Consider the following 20941-nt stretch of genomic DNA (forward strand, 5'->3'; position numbering starts at 1 on the left):
ATCAAAGAACTCTAAAAGAGTGTTTTCAGGACCTTTCCATATAATGAGCACATCGTCTATGTACCTTTACCAAAAGAATACATTGGACAAAAAAGGATTGTGTGATGACAAGATGTGCTTACATTCAAAGTCATACACATACAACCCAGCCACACTAGGCGCGAAAGTACTCCCCATAGAAGTACCTGTGGATTGTAAAAACAATTTGCCCTTGTATTCAAAATAATTACGCTTAAGTGCAAGGGCGGCACAGGTAACCACAAATTCCAGTGGTGTCACGTAGTCCCAAGTGCTTGATTCCAAAGTACTCTTGATGACCTGAATAGTGTCATCCTGTGGTATGCAGGTATAGAGGCTTTCTATATCCAGAGTGACCAGGAAGGATGGTTCATCCGAGATAGCGATATCTTGTAATAATACAAGTAGGCTCTTGGTGTCCTTCAAGTAAGTGCTAGTTGCCTGGATTAATGGTTTAAGGAAGAAGTCACAGTAGCGTGATAACGGTTCCAATAAAGATCCGATGCCTGACACAATCGGTCGGCCCGGTGGTGGTGTTCTGTTCTTGTGCGTTTTCGGCAAAGTGTAAAAATAAGGTATGATGCCCTTACTGGTCGTTAGGAAAGCTGCCTCATGTTTTGTGATATGGCCCTGAGTTTCAGCTTCGCTAACAAGGTTAAGGATTGTAGACCGGAGTTCTGGCGTTGGGTCCAAAGCTAAGCGAGTGTAGCTGATATGATCATTAAGAAGGCGTCTGCATTCCGTATCGTAGGCAACTGCATCTTGGATCACAACTCCCCCACCTTTATCCGCTGATTTAATCACGATGCTGGAATTGGACTGTAATGAGTGTAAAGCCTGGAACTCATTAGCCTTCATGTTCTTGTAGAGGGCTGGTTCTATAAATGATTCAATGTCACTGAAGACAGCCTGTTCAAAGGCTGTAATTTACGGTGGGACAGTGTGAGGGGGTGGCGTAAAGGTAAATTTTAACCTGAACCCTGTGTCACCCATGTTGGTTTGGGTGTCGTCTGTTGTCTGCTTTTCAAAAAAACTCGAGTTTCAGTTTTCGAAAAAACTCAGAAAGCTCACAGTGTAGTTTAAAACAATCCAGGCGAGCTGTAGGTATGAAACCTAACCCCTTTTCCAGGACTGTATTTTCATCATCCGTCAGGGTTATTGAGGAGAGGTTAGTGATCAGTCTCTTGCATTGCTGGAACCTGCTCGCTGATCCCGTGCCTTGCTCTGCGTATTGTCTACCACAGCTTTCTCCTGTTACCAATGGACTTGGTTGGTACCTCGCCTTCTTCCCCGTCCTCTCCGGCCCCTCTTCCCCGTCCTCTCCGGCCCCTCTCTAAAAAAGGGGGGCGGTACATATTTTGTTGAAATTGGGGATGTGGCAAAAAGGATGGGTTCCAACCCATCATTGGATGGAAATGTGGTGGTTGGAAAGGGATAGGAAAACCACCTTCCCCAGTTTGTTGAAATGGATGCCAGGTCTGGTGGTGGTGTTGTCTTCTATTTCTGCCTCTACCTCGTTGGCGTGACTTATAGCTATCACCACTAGATCCACTTGTAGAAGAGCCCACATCTGACCTGTCAGTGCTGTAATCGTTCCTGACTGGAAGGATGTAGTCCGGATTAGCATACGGGTAGGTTTTTATATAAGACCATCTTGCAAGATCCATTTGAAATTTTTGTGCTTTCGACTGTGTTAAAGAATCTTTATATTCATTCACCTCTTTGTTCAGTTCATCTAGCCTTTTCTTGTAGCCGGTTAAAGTAGTTCTAAAGTGAGACTCTGAGTTGAATCTCTACCATCATAGCCTTTGAAAGTCTTAGGGCTGTTTTTATAATAAGTACCAACCAGTCGCGGGTACAGTGCCACGCGATCTGGGCCCATTCTTTTCTAAACTGGGCATCCTCTAGGAAAATACGTGGAGCATTAGTAACCAAAAGGCCCTTTGGTCCTACGTTGTTCCATAAATATTCTGTGAGTATGGTACCATGGAGGATAGTGCGAATACGCCCTCTTTTTTGCTCCGTGAGTTTTTCCCACTCGGTTGTCTGTGATATTGTTTGTGTATTCTATAGTATAGAATTTTATCATGTAGGAATATGAAACCAAAATGCTGCATTTGTAAGACGAGGCTAAGTCATGGATATTGCCCAAAATACAGCTAGTATGATTACTAGGTTGGGATCTACTAATCTCACATACATATATAGATATTTGTGCTTTCTAATAATAAGTAAATACTATTATGCCATTGTCTTTTTAACATCGTATAGGGATTATGGTATAAAGTTTTGTAGCCACCTTTGGTCTGATGCACCAGTCAGGAGGGGGTATATGTTTTAAAACATAAGACCTTGTGTCTTATTTCCATTTTACTTGTTTAGTTTTTCCTATTTTACATTAGATTCTTGAGTCAACCATGACTTGAGTTTATTGAAGGACCGCATTTAAAAAAACATTTACATAGTCATGGAACTTTGGACGAATACACAGGTATGAGGCTATTAATATTAAATGGAGGAAGCACTATAATCTTGGGACATTCTGGGCTTGTTCATGAATGACATATTAAGTTAATTCATGTTTTTAAAAGATTTTGTTGTTCTTAGCACACACGCCGATTATGTGTCATCTCGACTTTGTTGTTAATATTATTATAATGCTTACATTCATTATGCACACAGAAGACAGGGCATGTTGTATTATAATGCATATGAAACGTTTTATTCATTGGGGGTTCACATTGCTTTGCTCTGTAGCTTTGAGTGTCACCACTACCTCAAATTGGATATATAGAAAAGACCTATAAAGTATTATATCAATGGGATAAGGGAATTTGATATCCCAGTTGTACAGGTATACTGCTGCAGAATCATAGTAAAAATTAATTGATTACAAAATACTAATTGGGGACTACATTGTCCACCATTCCCTTTGGGGTGAAGATATTATACTGCCAGGGGTCACAACATTCCTCAACTTTATGTATATGTCTTTTAGAAAGAATAATACGAGGTAGAGGGGACGAAAGCAAGACGAAACTGCAAACTACCCGAAAGACAACAGATGAGGTAGCAATAAAATAAAATGTGACTTTCTATGAATGCGTTCTTTTAACCGCTGAAACTATGATAGGGTAATCTAGGATACTGCATAGGCTCTCCTATGAGGGCAAGTGGACTCATATGAAATATAAACTAGAAAGATATTTAAGAAAGCATCAGATCTCCACTGGAAGTCAAGGACGGGTCCCAATTTAGCGCGCTGGACTAGGGAATTCGTGAAATGGGCGGAGGCAGAGGGGAGCTGCAGGTTACGTATGGCCGCCCGCAATGGGAGTGACAAATCATTGGACATGGCGAGAGCATGGGTTGCATTGGTGGAGCTGGTAAAACATCCACCTGGAGATACTGAGGGTTCTCCTGGCCGGGGGAGTCAGCAGTGGATACTTAAAGCTGGGTGGCACTGCTGGCGCACGGAGCAGGGCGCAGACACGAGGAGATGCTCTTGGGTGAATATTTGTCCCTCACACTGACAGCTGAGGTTCAGAACACATGAACTGTGGACTATCACTGTCCTGTCCGTGGTTTCAGCTCTGACCCAATTCTTAACTCAGCGGCATGCCGAGGGGGGAGGGGGAGGAGAGATTAGTTGGGCTGGGGGGATGGGGGAGTTGGGTGAGTTTCAAGATACAGCAGATGATTGGAGCGATACCTACAGGTAGGGTTCGCCGGTTTCTACTGCAGGACGCTGGAGGAAGGGGCCGGGATTATCCCCCAGCTGGATTACATCTCCCCATGTGGGGCAGGGGTCCCTTCTTCTTTGTTTGCAGTCGGTTATTGATGCACCGTGGAACTGTAATAGCCTGCTCAATCCTAAAGTTGTATTCAATCTGTCCACTTGCTGCCTGATTTTTTTTTTTGAGTACGTGTATGTGCTTCTGTCTTTGGATAACTCAATAAAATCTGTTTAAAAAATAAAAATAAAAAAAATAAATCAGATCTCCCTATACTAGGATATATATTTACAGGGATTGTCCCTGATTTAATTGATAGATATGGAATGTCTCTGTGCAATGGCTTATAAATGTATTGCATAAATACAAAGAAATGTTTTTAACGTGTGCTTATGAAATTGTTTAAATTCTATTTTTCATATTAATGTTTGACAGTACTCTGAGTTTCCCATACTCTCATATGTTATGACTTTCAATGGAATACAAGCTACCACTGTTGCTAAGAGTCATGTGCCTGGTGTGGTACACTTATGAGGTGTTGTAAATAGAATTGTATTGAATTGGTATATAAATCATGTATATGAATCTAAATTTTTGTTTTAAAAAGATTTTAATATTGGTTATTGGTTATTGTCTGTTTTTGTAGCCCTGAAGGCCTTAAATAGGACGAAACGCGTTGGCTACTGAGAAGAAAGAAATTATAACTCAAAGAATAAAGGAATATATACATTAAGACAATTGGGTGGAATTGCTATTTTACTTTTCATTGTGTGCGGATCAAATTTTTCATGTAATTGTTTGTTGTGAAAGTTTCTTTCACTCTTTTAGGAAGCCGATGGGTCTAGTTTCCTTGATCCTCGCACCATAGAGTTAATAATGCTCCCGAGACACAGATAAGTGCTGTATTATATCTTAGACCTCGTTTGTAAATCCATAGCTGTGGACTTTGAACACTAGCTCAGCCGGCACCTAGAAAAACCTGGCATACCAATACAATTTTGAAAACTAGACATCCAGAGGAATCCAGGATGGGGTGAATTGAGTGGCTCTCACCAGGTTCTGTTACCCAGAATCCCGTGCAAACCTCAAACTTGGTAAAAAAAATAAAATCTACATTTCTAGACCAGCTGTGGAGCTGGTTGAGATTCTGGAGATTGTGAAGGAGAACAACCTTTATCTTGACACCCTGGTGCCTTGTCACCTGACTTCAGGTAGCGGGAGGGCGACAAGTCACACTTCATCTTTTTATGCTTATGTGTGGACTTCGGTTTACCAAAAGACTGAGCAGGAAGTACAAATTTCCCCCAGGGACAGGAGAGTGATCTCTTTTTGGGCTCTGTGACGTCGAGTTTTGCCTCTCATGGCCTTCGGGGGCATCAGGGCACACTTGTAGAGCTTAAAGTTCTTGCATGGAGCCCAAGCACCAAAGGTCGATCTCATGCGGGCTGTGAGTAGGATCTGTTTTCTGCAGTCTCTGCACAGCTTGAATCCTATTGTTTTGATGGAGACATCATTCCCTAGCACACTGTGAAAAGGTTAAGGAGTTGTTGGAAGACTAAGGTGGCAGAGGAGCTCCGGATACACTTTGATGGGTGCAAAAGAAAGGAACTGACATCAGAGCACAGGAATGGCGCTTACATACGGCTCTGCTCAGTCACTTCTGGAGGGTTGTACGACGGTACAACGCAGGTAAAGACATAACCACACGTTTTCACCATGAACATGCTTTTACAATGCATGTCATTACCACGCAGTATTGTTTTTATATATCAAAATAATGTATTTGTGGGAGGAGACCACCCCCACACCTACCACCTTACCATAAATGCGTGGTAAAGGCATGCCTTGTAAAGGCATGCACGTGCTAAAAATGTGCGTGCTAAAAAATGAGTGGTAAAGGCACAACAAGGTAAAAACCTCATTGTAAAGGCTGTTTCCCCTTCTGGAGTGGTCCAGAGTCCCTGCAGAGACACAAACTGCCACTTAGTGCACAGGAGCATCGCTGAATTATCTGGATCCAGTCTGGTGCTCAGGGATAGTAAAGAGTACACATTTTTTTCAAAGAAAACAAGAGAATGCATTTTTTAAAACTGTCTACTGATGTTAGTTTCATGATAAATGTTCTGAAAAACAAATCTCAATTACAACATCAACATGGGGCTTACGTCAAGAAACATTTATTTCCGGACTCATAGACTCATGTTACATGTGAAAATCCATTGTGTCCAATCCAATGAGCCTCATTTGTATTGGTATTCTGAAATGGGGACACATTAATGTTAAATATGTAGTACCACCGGTGCCCAACGAAGAAAGAAGCCAGCGACAGTGCAGACAACACACAAGATGACTACATGGAAGAAATGGGCGTTCATATCCAATTGCTCACCTAGATAGGATCCACTGTTATAAGCAGCACATTCACCATCTTCTGAGGGAAGTGTAAAGGCAGACACAACAAAAGCCAAGAAATAAAGCAGAAAAGTTAGAGACCCAGCCACAACTGCAAGGGAAGAGATTCTAAAACATGACATTTTGAAATTTAATGTGAAAAGCGTGAGAGAAAAACATACATTTATGGGTGTTAACAAATGAAGACTACCAATATTGCATATACTGGGGTCATATATATATCACAGGGACAGAGACTAACCCCTCAACAATAAAAGGGCCAAAAAAGAAACTATGTGCCTGTTCTCTCACACCTTACACACTGAAAAGATATTCTAAAGTTCTGCAATATTTTATGAACTGGTAGATGTGACCATCTTGATGTGCAAATATTGCATGGTAACTGAAATAAACTGATTTTTCTAGGTATACGTAGGTGTTATTTTGCTAATTCAATTTTATTTTTTAGACATTGGCTCGGCAAATTTGACAGAAAGGCTTTTAATGAGAAACCGTTTTGTTAGTAACTGGAAAATGGGTTTTATTTTGTGCTTCCCTGGCACCACAAATGGCTTTGAAGATTAAAGAAGAGATACTTCTTCAGAGGACTGCAAACCAAGTAATGGATGTCTGCAAGAAAAGCCTTGGAAGAAAGTACTGGTTTGAGATAACAGTAGATAGAGGAAGGAGATCATATCAAAGTCAACACCTCCCCCTTTGTTTAAAAAGACCACCTCTTTATAAGTGTAGAAATACATTTTGCAATTCTGTATTTGGACAATCAGGTTACAAACCCTTGTTAAAGGAGCCATCTTGTGTGGAGGAGCAAAATGGTCTATTTCCAGTCCAGCATGTCTAACAAACACCAACAGGAAGCATCCTAGAACGTTGCTTTGGTTGATAGGCTTAGTTTTGGAGACCTATTGTAACATTATTCGCTGGATGGCCCCTTTGAGCTATGCCATTTTGTAAGAGGAACACAACCTCTTAATAACTTCACCTGTATTGTTTACATATATTTACATTTTTCATGTATATCCATTTTACATGCCTCCTGGAATGAATAGGCCAATTCTGGTGATCATTTAAATATTAAATACGAAGTGACGTGGTAAAGCACTTTAAACAACCAGTTTGTGGACAACAAAAGATGTACATCAAACAGGATACATTTGCCTTCAATATGGTTTTGCTTGTGAGCGCATCACAGTTGTGACAGGACAGCACACTAATGCCTTATAAACTTTCAACTAAATTCAGTCTAATACCGAACACATGTTCTTCTAACAGCATTATTGGGCAATGCAGCGAAACGATTGTACATGTACCTTCAATGTCCTCTGAGAAGCAGAAAATGGGAAAAAAGGGAAAGGAAATGATTAAACGTGCTAAAAACAATGCTCAAGAATAACACAAAGGTCAGTCTATAGTAGGAAGGAGAAAGGCACCTACCACACTCAACAGTTTCCTCATCTTAGATCAGCCAAAAAGAAAACAGATGTGTTTTAACATTTCGAAAGTCATTGTATTTACAGAATGGATACAGTACTGGGTAGGCTAAGTAAAGAAACAATGCATCTCTAACTTCTGAATTATCATTATTATTAATCTGGGGAAGGCATTTTCTACGCTTCATAAAGTTACATTTCTAAGAAAATGCTCCACCATTAATCCCGGGAAACTAATGTAAATAAATTAACACAATTGATGACTTCGACATGTTCACAACGTGCATTTTGACTTCAGACATTAAAGTCCAATATTACAAATAAAGACTTATAAAGACAACAAAAAAAAACGTTGCTTTAACCCAGTGGTATTCATCGTAGCATGATGAGGGTGGGACCATTGACAGAATCTCATGATTTCCACATAGTACAATTTTACATACAATTACTCTTAAAGATGCTCTTTTACATAGTGAATGGTTATCCTGAAATCTCAACATGGATTTTCAAATATGTTGGATCCCTCTACTTTATGAAGTCGTAGAACAAATCAAGGTACAAACAAAGTACGGATGTTCAATGTGGCCCAGAGGTCCACAGCTCTGTCAGATTTTCAGGATAACCTCGGACTACATACACAAGTTTAATTTAGATTACTCTTTTGTAACTGTATGCTACAGCCTGAAAATACGGCATGGCTCTTGTTATACCATTGACGTTTCTAGTAAAGCCTTTCAGGAGCCTTGTACATGTTTCATGTACTAAGTTAGCCATGTCTCTATGTCAAGAAGTGTGCTATATATAGATCACTGGAGGTGAAAACTAATGAGATATGTTCTAGCCCCTAAATTAACCACAGTGGGTAAAAATGTAATTCATTACTAGCTAATGTATTGGCTTCTGGACACTGGCTTGCACAGCCGCCAGAAAGACAACAATGAAAGTTCTAGTGACTACAAAGAATATTAATGAAAACAAAAGAAAGCTCTGAACAGAAACACGTGCTACAAGATATAGACATGTATGTAGCAGTTTTAGCATCACATATGTCATAGCAGATTAAGATATAAAAAATGAAAAGATAAAGTAGTATGCAGCATAACAGGGCCAAGTGAAAGCAATTGCAACCAATCAACTGGAATTGCCTCACCAACAGATGGCTTTGCTAGTAGTGCATAGGTAGTGCTCATTCTGCAACTTCTCAATACCAGCAATTGACCATGTTTGTTGCCTGTAATCTCAACTGAGATAATAATTCAAAATGTTCTCTTATCCAGCAACAACCTAAGGTCATTACACCATTGTGCAACTTTTTTTCAGTAACGCATAAATAAAAACAGCTTTCTTAACACAATGACTATGTGTGTGCAGAAGCAAGATAAAACAAAACCAACCTCTGCATATCTTTTAATTTATATATTTTAATGCTAGTAAATATCTTAGTCCATTAATAATAAACAGAGGAATTTCAACAATCAAATGTTATAATTCTCCAAAATTCCAGAAAGCCAAGAAAGCAATAGGTCTTTCAGTGGAGCATTTAACTAAATCAGTCATGGAACTCTCCTATTTCTTTTAGCCATACTAACTCTCTTCATTGGTACCAAGCCTATGATCTCTCTAATTAACTTGTATGTGTTAATCTAATTTCAACTCCATCCTTACTGCACAAACAGCTTTTTTGTGATAGTTATGGGCTTCCAAATACATAGATCCATAATGGCCAATTGGTTTGGTTCTATAGATATCTTAAAAATAATTATCTTGTATATAGTGTCTCTCTAAAACGACAGGAATATATAGCAGGACATGTAATTACACACCTGCACTTGGCATTTCCAACATATAAATAACAAGCACTTCGAGTCTTCTTAGGTCCACAATACATTCTACATTTTTTACCGAGATATCCCCACCTGGCATATTGATGCGATCTTTGAAATTTGAAAGAATGATAAAAGCCCCTGCAAATCCCGTTGTTAGGTCTGGTTAGACAGCAAAGTTGCCTCAAATACTCACTGGTACCAAATCCTTAAAATATATATAGAATAGGTTTTGGCTTCATCTAGAGAAATATTTCTTCTGCAGATCATGCTATTGCCTCTTTGGCTTATCATTATGCCTCTTACTTAGTACATGCATTGCAATGCACAAGGAACTAGTTTCCATATCAAAAGTAAACTGACTTATCACACATTAAATTCATTATGTAATACATGCCACAGGATCTTTTAATGTTTTAGTTAGGACTCACATTTATATACTGGAGTACGACACAGATAACCAAGCACTTGCAGTCAACAATGTTTGACTTTAGTACACTAACATGAGAATGCACAAATGTTGTATGCATACTTTCATAGGTTAAAAGGAGATCTTCTGCCAAAGTTTTTCTTTCAATTTCTTGTTAGCTAACAGACCCTGGCTTCTCACAATACATTAAAATATCTATGCCACACAGTGTTGCTCTTTAACTGATTTTATTTATGGATAGCAATGTGCATCCAAAAAGGTCATCTACATGGACATCTTCAAACCTTTAGACTAAAAGTAAAAAATATAGACATTAAAGAAGCTGCTGCTGAGATACCATGACAAAAGAGCTGACATTTTAATTAAGTGAAGAAAAGGGAAAAAATCATTCTTAAACTGAAAAGTTAACATTGGTGAATGTTTCGGAAGTGGCAGCAGAGTTGAACGTTAAGTCAAAGGGCCCGATGCAGGCCACATTTTCAGTATAACCACCAACTACGTACTTGAGCTCCATCTACATTTCTTAAACATAAATGATTGATATGTGGAGAGCCTGAAATTCTGGCCTCAATCTGACTCCCTAGGAACTGCAGTGCATGAGAAAGGTTATGCCAATAACACTTGCCAAAAAGCTGTGAACTAAAATAATTATTTTCCTTATTAAAATTGTTGTATTTTACTTTCTATGCAGATATAGTGGAGTAGCTGCTGGAAAAAACAGCTCCATCTAGTTAATATAAGAAGCGATTCATCTTTCACTCAGGAACAAATCACACTGTTCACAACGCGGACTGCATTATCAGGCTGGAAGCTTATCTAAAGTGCATGGATTATATAGCACAAGTAAATATGTGCAGACAGAGGACAGACATTTATTTATTTCCATCTGGAAGGAATTACAATTTAAAGGGTTTGACATTATTCTGATTTTGCATTAATCTTTGGGAACATGTCCAACTTTCCTGACAAACGTTCAGAGACTACGGCAGCAATGAATGAGGGTCGAACTCTATATCCCAAAGACTTTGTGTAAGGCATTACAGAGTCTGTTTTCAAATAATGTTTGCCTTTCAGGCATAAACATGGTTTTCAAGCTCAAACCACTTTATTGTTTTTATCTTTTATTATGGATTTGGTCAAGTGTCAAAACATGTAAGTGCTCTGAGCACATATTCTCTTTCACAAGCCAATAAGAGAATCTGACTTAAGATTGCTCTAGTAGTCTCGGCTTTGTGTAGATCTGCCAGTGCTCATGTTAACAACCTGCTAATTGTGCCCAGTTTAGTGTGGCCTTCTTCATGCTTCAATATGCCTGATTAGTAATGTTAGCTAGAAGATGTATGATCTATTTCTAAGAAGGTGTTTATACAGCAACTTTTGATCATCAGTGCTCTATAGGCGGAACAAATGTATTGCTGGTCTGAAAAGTTTTCCACCTGTAAACCGGTTCCACCTTGATTTTTAGGTCTAGCCTAAAGACCACTTTAGCTATCTTGCAAGCTTTATGTGGTCCTTCGGCTAGATCTAAAATTCAAGGTGGAACCAATAAATATGTTTGTGTGTGTATATATATATATATATATATATATGTGTGTATATATTATCTACTGGCGGTCGCCAGTAGATAGTTATAGTTAGGATTGTGTTTCCATAGGAAGTCTCAAAATTCTATTTTGAATAACTTTGGTGGCGGTTGACGAATCTTCGCGACATTTTCAAAACTAATGGGGCGCACCGCTCAGCTCCTACCCTGAAAGTCTCAGGGGGATTCGTCAAGCGGGGGCCGAGAAAAAAGGGGGGTCCCAAAACGCGTTTTCCCCATGCATTTTCCCATAGGACCTTTAGTCGAAGGTACAGCCCGAACGGCTGAACAGAATTACTTGAAATTTGGCAAAGAGGTAGTCCTCAGGTCAGGGATGTGCCTTTTGCATATATGGAGTCAATCTGTTCAGTAGTTCCTGAGAAAATTGCAGTTAAAGCACATAAATATCTATAGCCGCGCACCGTGCGCGCACCGTGCGCGCACCCCAACGTGCTTGAGCGTAATTCTGATTGGAGGTTACATGTCAGTCAACGTTCGAATCGGTAGAAATCAGGAAGTGTCGGCCGCCATTTGGTTTGTTTTCAGTGCGAGAGTGAAAAAGGAAGGTGGCGAACGTGAAAAGGGGGCAGGGTAGAGAGTTCCTGACCCCCTAGCCTTTGTCAGGGGGTCCCTGAAGGACCCCGAAGGCATAAAAAACCATTTTAATTATTTATTTATTTTTTATTGCACGGTGAAAAACCATTAAAAAAAAAAAAATTCATATGTAGTTTATTGTAAAATAAATATATAAAAAAAATAATAATACATACATGACTTCGCATTTAAAAAACCGTACAAATTCACTGAAAAAAACCATATGTTTCACACATGTTATAGTTAGGTGGATATTTCACTCGTAAAAAACCAACAAAATTCCCCCGTTATAGTTAGTTCAGATAACTATAACTCGCGCGACCGCCACTCTATCACAAGGATGATGTCATGAGTGATGCCACTGACCATGTCATGAGTGATGTAATATGTGACGTCATGAGCAGGACTGCGGGCGCACGAGTTATAGTTATCTGAACTAACTATAACGGGGGAATTTCATTGGTTTTTTACGAGTGAAATATCCACCTAACTATAACATGTGTGAAACCTATGTTTTTTTAAGTGAATATATATATATATATATATATATAGTGTGTGTTAGCTATAAGATGTATGATCTATTTATAAGATCAACACCCAAAGTACCACCCAACAGCTGTTAAATATTCAAAAAACATCTCTCCCCAATACGCTCAAACATGTACACGGTGAGGAAGCACAGCCCCTAAGGAATAAGGGATTCTATAATAAATCAGGGAGAGAACTGTTAGGTACCGACACACTTCACCTACCTCCAGAAGCAACACCTTATACTATAGTACTAGCCAATGTCCCCAAATTGCCCCTGGGAATGTTGGAACATTGGACTAATTTGAAAAACAAATCATTATATGAGTTAAATATGAGGAAACGGTCAGGAAATCCGCTCTTTTCAGAATTCAAAATGGTGAGACGGGTTAGTTGGGTAGGGAATTCGAACAAGTCTCGAGAAGGTGACTGTATAGTAGTTTCCTTCGGGTCACCTGACTTAGTTCATGCAATATTAGAAAGGGCAGGTAATTGGTCCAAGGCACAAACTGGGATCAGCATCTTACCCCTTGGATATTTCTATAAACATCACCGTGCCGCACAGTTACCGTTTGGGGAGTATCTACTGGGGGGCAGAGGCAGCATAGACATGCTATTCCAGTTAATCATTTTGATGTCTTTAACACTTTGGATGATAACGATTGACTGATCCCCTTGACCCCATCAACTGGAGGAAGAGCTGAGAATGTAGCCCTGCCAAGGGGTGACATGTCTGTATCACAATTTAATGTTTGTTCGGAAGCTATGGGGACCTTTGATTCTAGGGAGACTGTAAGGGGATTTATCGAGAAACCTATCACTGACCGTCCATATATAGAGCTAAGGCACATTTTTGATTTACATATTAATGCACCTACTGTAGATCCATCGAGCTCTGATAATGTATTCATCTTTGGGCTCCAGGGTGCCAACCTTCCTACCAAATCGTTAGCGGTGAAACTGCCGACTGTAGTTACTGAGGTGATAACCAATAATACAATTGGTACAGCCACATTTTTACTCCTGTTGCAGTGCCATTCACCTCAATGCTCGCTCGTTCAAACCACTGATAAGGCTCTCCCAAGTAGTGCAGATACACATGGGGGTGCCTCCGCCGGTAGACATGAGTTAAACAGTAGAGTAACACTAATATCCTGGAACCTGGTGGGGATACATTCTAAGCTCCAAGATCCTGAATGGTTTAATGCCATAGGAAACACTGATATCTGTGTTTTCCAAGAGACCTGGGCCGTAGACAAGGTGCACATAAATGGTTATACCACATATTGTGTGGATGCTATCCCCCCAAAAACAACAGGTAGGGTCAGTGGTGGACTGCTAATATTATTTAAAAATACCCTATACTGTAGGTATAAGCAACTATTAATAAACTCGCTTGACCTTATGGGGATTCAGCTTACTTTCTCGTCTGGTTTAACTCTGACCTTGTTTAATGTTTATCCCAGGTCAGAACCTTTTAGTAGCGAATCTTCGGTACTTTCACTGTTAGATGAATTGGTGGGAGGTTATCAATTAAACTCTAAAATTATAGTTACGGGGGACTTTAATGCCGCTTTCGAACCCTCCCCCTTATTAAGTGCTTCGCTTGAGGAGGAGGATGAGATATGGGGCATTCCCAATCTGGTTGTTGGCAAATACGGCTAACGTTTTTCAAACGTCTCTTTACAGATTGCCTCCCTAACTGCAGGTAGGAGTCCGAGGGCCTGCAACGGGAGAACTCCATCTGACTTAGGGGGTGCTTACACAAGCATCATAGATTATATTCTTGTTGGTTAGAATATGGGCGCTAGTGGAAGACATGACCATCGAACCAAGGATAGACAGTGATCATAATTCTCTGTTATTAAAACTGAAGGGTAGGGACCTGAACAGGGATGCTCACTGTCAAACTTCTAAAATAGTAGAACCGTGTACAACGAATAACCGTAGAAGAGTTACATGGCCTAAAGTTCAAGCCGACCTGGACCTTTAGAACAGAATATATAAGGTCTTTGTGGCCTCCTTAACCAATCTGTTCAGCCAAAAGGGAAGTATTGATTCGCCCAAAATGTTGCATGTTACTGTAGTACATAACAAGCTTTTTGAAGCTTTACAATCAGTCTTTTCCAAACATAGCCTTGGTAGAAGGCCTGTTAGTGCAAGGGATCGCAATTGGTTTAATGACGATTGCAGGAGAGCTAAGAAGGCACTACAAATAGCAGTTAGAGAGTGCTCCAGAACTGACATCATTTCTGCTCATAATATTTATAGAGTAGCGCTTAGTAAAGCCATTATGCTGACACAAATTGGAACGACCTGGTCTCAGCACCTCAAGTTAGAGATAGCCGCATGTTCTGGCACATTGTATCCAGGGGCAGTTTGGATAAAGTCACCTCCAATAATTATCACATTCAGCCGGAGGCTTGGGTGGATCATTTTTCGAGATTATACTCAGAAGAGGAGGTCCTTGTCAGTCCATATACTGACCGGGTTGCCCTAAACTTAGAAACCACTGTCCCTGATGTGACCGCAAATAACTTATCACTAGTTTTTAGCCTAGAGGATACCGTGTCAGCAATTAGAAGACTGAAAGCAGGTAAAGCTCCTGGCCCTGATTTTAAACCGGGAGACCTGTACAAATCAGAAACTACGATATGGGCACCGTACATAAGCCTTTTGTCTAATTGTATAGCAGCTGGTGGGGATATTCTGGAAACCTGGAGGGGAGCAGAGATTATAAATATTTACAAGAAGGGCGATGCTGCTATCCCCTCCAATTAGACCTATCAGTCTGATAGACAATTTACAGAAGGTTTTTGCCAGGCACGTTCTAGATAAACTTCAAGGATGGATGGACGATAATATGATATTGTCCTCAGCTCAGGCGGGTTTTCGCTCGAAAATTAGCACGTGCGACCAAGCTTTTAGATTTTCCCTGTTAACATGGAAGTACGTGCTACTTTGGAAACAGCGGCTCTATGTAGCCTTTGTGAATCTGCGAGCTGCCTTTGATTTGGTACCGCGTGATCTGCTGTGGAAGACCATGCTTGACCAAGGCGCCCCAGAGGATTTGGTGACCGTAATGGCCAGACTTCATAAGGATAATTATGCCCAGGTCAGATGTGGGGAAAACGGGGAATTAACAGAGAATGATGCAAATTGCAGATGACTCCTTATTAATATCCACAACACCTATGGGCTTGCAAATCTTATTGGATACATTTCTGGGTTTTTGCAGGGAAAGGAGACTGGAACTGAACACCTCAAAGACAAAATATGTGGTGTTCGGTAAAGTACGGGGTGCCTACGGGAGATTAAGATCCTACAAGAACCCATGGAACGGGTAAAAAAACTTTGATTATCTAGGCATAGGCTTGAACGAGACACTTAGCTGGGAATATCAATTGAGGAAGAGTTTCCTAACACTATGCCAAAGATCTAAATCAACATTAAGATTTCTTAAACAATCTTATACCCAACCCCTCTCGCCGGCTCTAGAAATCTATTGTGCAAAAGCCCAAAGCCCAAAGTGGAGCCCTGTATGGAGCAGAGATGTGGGGATACACTTCTGGTAGTAAATTAACGATCTGTGAGAACACTTTTGCTAGGGCTCTCATTTCGCTACCTATTACAACACCACTCACCCCACTTTTTTGCGACCTTGGGTTAAAGAGAATTGGCGACTTGGCTGCCTTGAGACCCCTAATTTACTGTTTGGGCCTATGGACAACTTCTCAATTATTGATTATCGCAATTCATTATGGGAGGTCCTGGCGATTAATGGTGCAAAATATCTACCATGGTTTAAACACATTGCTAACTGGTGCAAACTACTTAATCTGACGGGCTTGTGGGAGCACCCAGATAGGGCCATTATACGTGATACTTTGAGCCTTAAGGCTATGTATTGGAAGGTAGTGGGGGAGCATTACCTTAATAATCAAACAAGCAGTCAGCTAACATCTAACTTCTTAAATATAAAATCATGTTCTCTATTTGAACCCTTCCTTGATCTGATCTCGCCCCCCTCGCCAAAAGTTTGTATACTAGGTTCAGATATGGCAACATGCTCCTGAAATTTCCTGGGAAAGAGGCGGTTGGCTTAGTTTTAGATTCTTGTCCTGCCTGCACCGAAGTTAATGAATCTGAAGAACATCTTCTATTTTTTTGTCCCAAGTATCGGCAGATACGTAGGAGGTGGATAAGACCAATATGCCTCAACTTGGGTGCAAGGAAGTACCAGATTGCCAACCCGAATTTTAAAAACAGACACCTCTGGGCTAATAGTCTTTGCTCTTAGTCGTTTCTTATTCTCCTTCTGGATAATTCGCCAAAAGCTTTTATCGTGGCTGTGTTGTCACATTTAACTTTCCCATGCTGTATATGTATCTTAAATATTAAGTCTTGTAAATATGGTTTTGTATCTCTTATGCACTGGCAGCTGCTTCTGCATTTTTTATGTATGATTAGGTCAACCATATTTATGTCTTTTTTAACTTTGACTTGGGACTGTCATTTGTACTCGAGAAAGTAATGTTTTAATACTTTTTAACTGTAAATACACCTATGTTTTATTTCTGTATACTTTGGTGGTTTTTGTACAAATGACCGAATAAAGTTACATGATGATATATATATTCACTGAAAAAACCATAGGTTTCACACACGTTATAGTTAGGAATTAGCATTTAAAAAACCTTGCAAATTCACTGAAAAAACCATAGGTTTCACACGTTATAGTTAGCGGAAATTTTACTGATAAAAAACCAATGAAATTCCCCCGTTATAGTTAGTGCAGGCAACTATAACTCACGCGACCGCAATCCTCTGCTGATGCTAATACTGTATTTAGACACTTATTTGCCCATGTCTTCTTCCATACATTTTTAGCTATACATATATTACAAATATTTTTTTTTCATAAAGACACATATGTCATCAGCAGAAGATTGCGGTCGCGTGAGTTATAGTTGCCTGCACTAACTATAACGGGGGAATTTCATTGGTTTTTTCTCAGTAAAATTTCCGCTAACTATAACATGTGTGAAACCTATGGTTTTTTCAGTGAATTTGCAAGGTTTTTTAAATGCTAATTCCTAACTATAACGTGTGTGAAACCTATGGTTTTTTCAGTGAATTTGCACGGTTTTTTAAATGCTAAGTTACTTTACGCCATTCGTGGCGTGCGCGCCCACTTAACGCAGTTCGTTCCGTGCGCGCACGGTGCGCTTCGCGCACCGTGCGCCCACTTTACGCAGTTAGTGCCGTGCACGCACGGTGGGCACGCGGTGCGCTACGCGCACCGCGTGCCCACGTTACGCTAGATGGGCCATGTACGCACGATGAGCTTCGCGCACCGTGCGCACATGGAGGACATATGATGCACTTCGTTTTGAAAGGTAATATTTTAATTTTTTGTATATTTCATAAGCCATGCACAAATGGTGCCCTTCGGGCACCATTTGCACACGGGGTGGAGAGAGTGTGGATAATTTTTTTTTTTATTATTTTTTTTTTTTAAATATTTTAGTTTATCTCAGGTGTATTAAGACATGCACAATTGGTGCCCTTCGGGCAGCAATTGCACACGGGGTGGAGAGAGTGTGGATAATTTTTTTTTTTTAAATATTTTTTTCCGTACGCGTACGGTAAGCGTAATCGGCGAAATTAGCGAAAAAATAAAAATTCCGTTTTTGGCCTTGGGGGATCTTTGGGGACTCCCTCAACATGGCTATGTGTGTGGGAGCTGTCTAAACAGCCCCTTTACATGTTTTTGGGCTTAATATTTTAAACATCACTCTCAGTGCGAGAGAGAAAATGGCGGCCGCCGCTTCCTGGTTTCGGCCGATTCGAATGTTTACTAAGATCTAAGAGCCAATCAGAATCGCGCTCGCGCACGCCACCGTACGCGTACGGTAAGCGTACCGTAAGCGCACCGTAAGCTGGCTCAGATATATATATTGATTTAAAGGCTATTTTCTCAGAATCTACTGAACAGATTTACACCAAACCTACAAAAGGCACTTCCTTGACCTGAGGACTACCTCTCTGCCAAATTTCTAGTAATTCTGTTCAGCCGTTCGGGCTGTAGCCCTGTCTAAAGGTCCTATGGAAAAATGCATGGGAAAAACGCGTTTTGGGACCCCCCTTTTATCTCAGCCCCCGCTTGATGAATCCCCCCGAGACTTTCAGGGTAGGAGCGGGGCGTAGCGCCCCACCTATTTTGAAAAATTCGCGAGGATTCGTCGACCGGCGCCAAAGTTATTCAAAATAGAATGTTGCGGATTTCCTATGGAAACGTGGCCATAACTATAACTACCTACTGGCGACCGCCAGTAGGTAATATATATATATATATATATATATATATATATATATATACACTCTCAGTCAACCCTCTTTCGCCATTGGTCTGTTCACTTGTCACTCAAATTATATTCCCTTCCACCACAGCATAAAGTGTTGACTGACCTCTTCACCTCAGCCATTGGATGCATTCATTTTGAAGGACTGTATTTTTCCTTTACACATGTATGCTTACACAAAAAATAGTGCAGATCATTTTAGACTCTATTCCTTATTATATATTATAGTGTGTCATCAACTACTTCCATAACACTGAAGACATTTATCATAAATGTTGCAATGCTGACCCACCACTAGAAACCAGGTTTGGTGTATTTATTTGGCCTATAGGAAAGAAATGCAAAGTAAGTGGAGTAGCAAGAATGTATATGCAAATTTACCCCTCAGGTTTGTGATAGACATTTCAAGAACCTGTATCTAACTTGAAAGGGACCTCTAGTAATGATTTGAGGTCATGCAGCTTCATAAAAGAATTTCCAGGCTTTTGCATCCGACTCGAGAGAGAACGCTTATAACGACTTGAGGCGGTGAGTGGGTGTAAGTAAAACTTTCACTGATGTATTTATCTATTGTGTTGCTACACTGACTATATTCTTTCATCCAATAACAGCAGGAGGCAGTGAGCTTTAATATAAGTGACTATCAGCATACCTGTAAGGTGGCAGTCTGCTAAGACGTGATTTGCAAAAAAAAGTGATGAATAGAATGCTTGAATTAATCTCAGCCACTGGTAATTACTCTGGCCCACATCCCAATCCATTGTTATTTTGTACAACATGTCACCTCAGTTTGGACCCAACTATATGGAAATTGGTCTTGATCCTGCTCCAATGGGAACAGTTCAGCCCAAACTGCCAAGCCAGGTTCTCCCTGAACTGTAGCACAAGCAACCCAGGACCAGTTTTGTCCTACTTATGAGCTCATCAGATGGGTACAGCTTAGTTCCAGTGACACAGTGTGAACAGGACCCATGTCTGGGCATACCCGTACCACTTACGGTGACACATTAAAGTATACCACCCATCACCTTTTTGCATACTTTAAAATGTCACCCTAAGTGGGACGGGTATGCTCAGACGTGGGTCCCACGAATACAGTCATTGTAACTAAGCTATACCTGGATGATGAACCCATAAAAAGAGAGAAACCGGCTTACTGCTACAGGGTGGGCCTGGCTTGGCAGTTTGGGCTAGACTGTTTCATTTGAGCAGGGTCAAGACTGATTCGCACATAGCTGGGTCCAAACTGAGGTGGCAAGGTGTGCAAAACAACGATAGACTGGGATGCAGCCCTGAGTAATTACCAGTGGCCAAGATTAATTCAAGCATTCCACACATCACTTTTTGTATACTTTAAGAATAGACTTGACGGTACTTACATTTTCCAGTGACTGCTAGTAGTTTATACCTAGAATCTGTCAGTCTGATGTTTTCCCCAAACAAAATTAATAATAAAAATATATAAGGACTCTTCGTCATCTCTCTGTCAGGTTGCTCAGTTTATAGTCAAAAACTATAAAAGGAAGCAAACTTCAAACCCATTGAAGACTCTGGTACAACAGTCAAACGTTTTAGTGAACCAAAATATTCTAGACAGATACATTACTGTGTCTAGACGGGTTTCGTTTTGCAGTTTACCTACTGGTAGCATAAGTCTAAAATCCTGCACCCTCTTCATGACAGGTTAGCAACTAGACTGATGGGGAAAAAATCAAAGGGACTAATGGTACACTTTCCTGTTATAAATTCGTGGCCTCTCTTGTCATCGCAAACTTGATCCACTGACAAGCCATCTGTTTTTGTGGCCCTACTGCTTTGAGGGCTAACTAATTTTGTGGCCCCTTTTCATACTTCACAGAAGGGAAATCCTTGGTTAAGGGGTGGTGTTGACCCTGTTCAATTATGGTCCATGAGGTTGGCTTTCAAACTACTTAACCAACATTTTCAAAGCAACATTAACTTACTCATATTGCAGATCCATTCTCCTACTTTTGATACTACAGTGTCGTTTAACAGTATTAGGGTAGT

The 20941-nt window shown here is 40.4% G+C and overlaps 1 protein-coding gene across 3 annotated transcripts in view; it reads right to left on the bottom strand.

The window, feature by feature from the left end:
- Nucleotides 1-20941, bottom strand: part of MPP7 (MAGUK p55 scaffold protein 7) — a 915371-nt gene that overhangs the window by 212034 nt on the left and 682396 nt on the right. The window contains exons 15-17 of one of the 3 annotated variants that reach the window (XM_085631774.1): nucleotides 7596-7616; nucleotides 7472-7483; nucleotides 6142-6183 (exon numbers count right to left, since the gene is read on the bottom strand). The exons of 1 other annotated variant lie outside the window; for it this stretch is intronic. In XM_085631774.1, the coding sequence (XP_085487900.1) occupies nucleotides 6142-6183; nucleotides 7472-7483; nucleotides 7596-7616 (75 nt within the window). The remainder of the gene's footprint in view (nucleotides 1-6141; nucleotides 6184-7471; nucleotides 7484-7595; nucleotides 7617-20941) is intronic. One more of the 3 variants, XM_085631772.1, reaches the window with a different exon arrangement.

Source organism: Triturus cristatus, chromosome 10 (assembly GCF_964204655.1).
Source record: "Triturus cristatus chromosome 10, aTriCri1.1, whole genome shotgun sequence".
Taxonomy (NCBI): domain Eukaryota; kingdom Metazoa; phylum Chordata; class Amphibia; order Caudata; family Salamandridae; genus Triturus; species Triturus cristatus.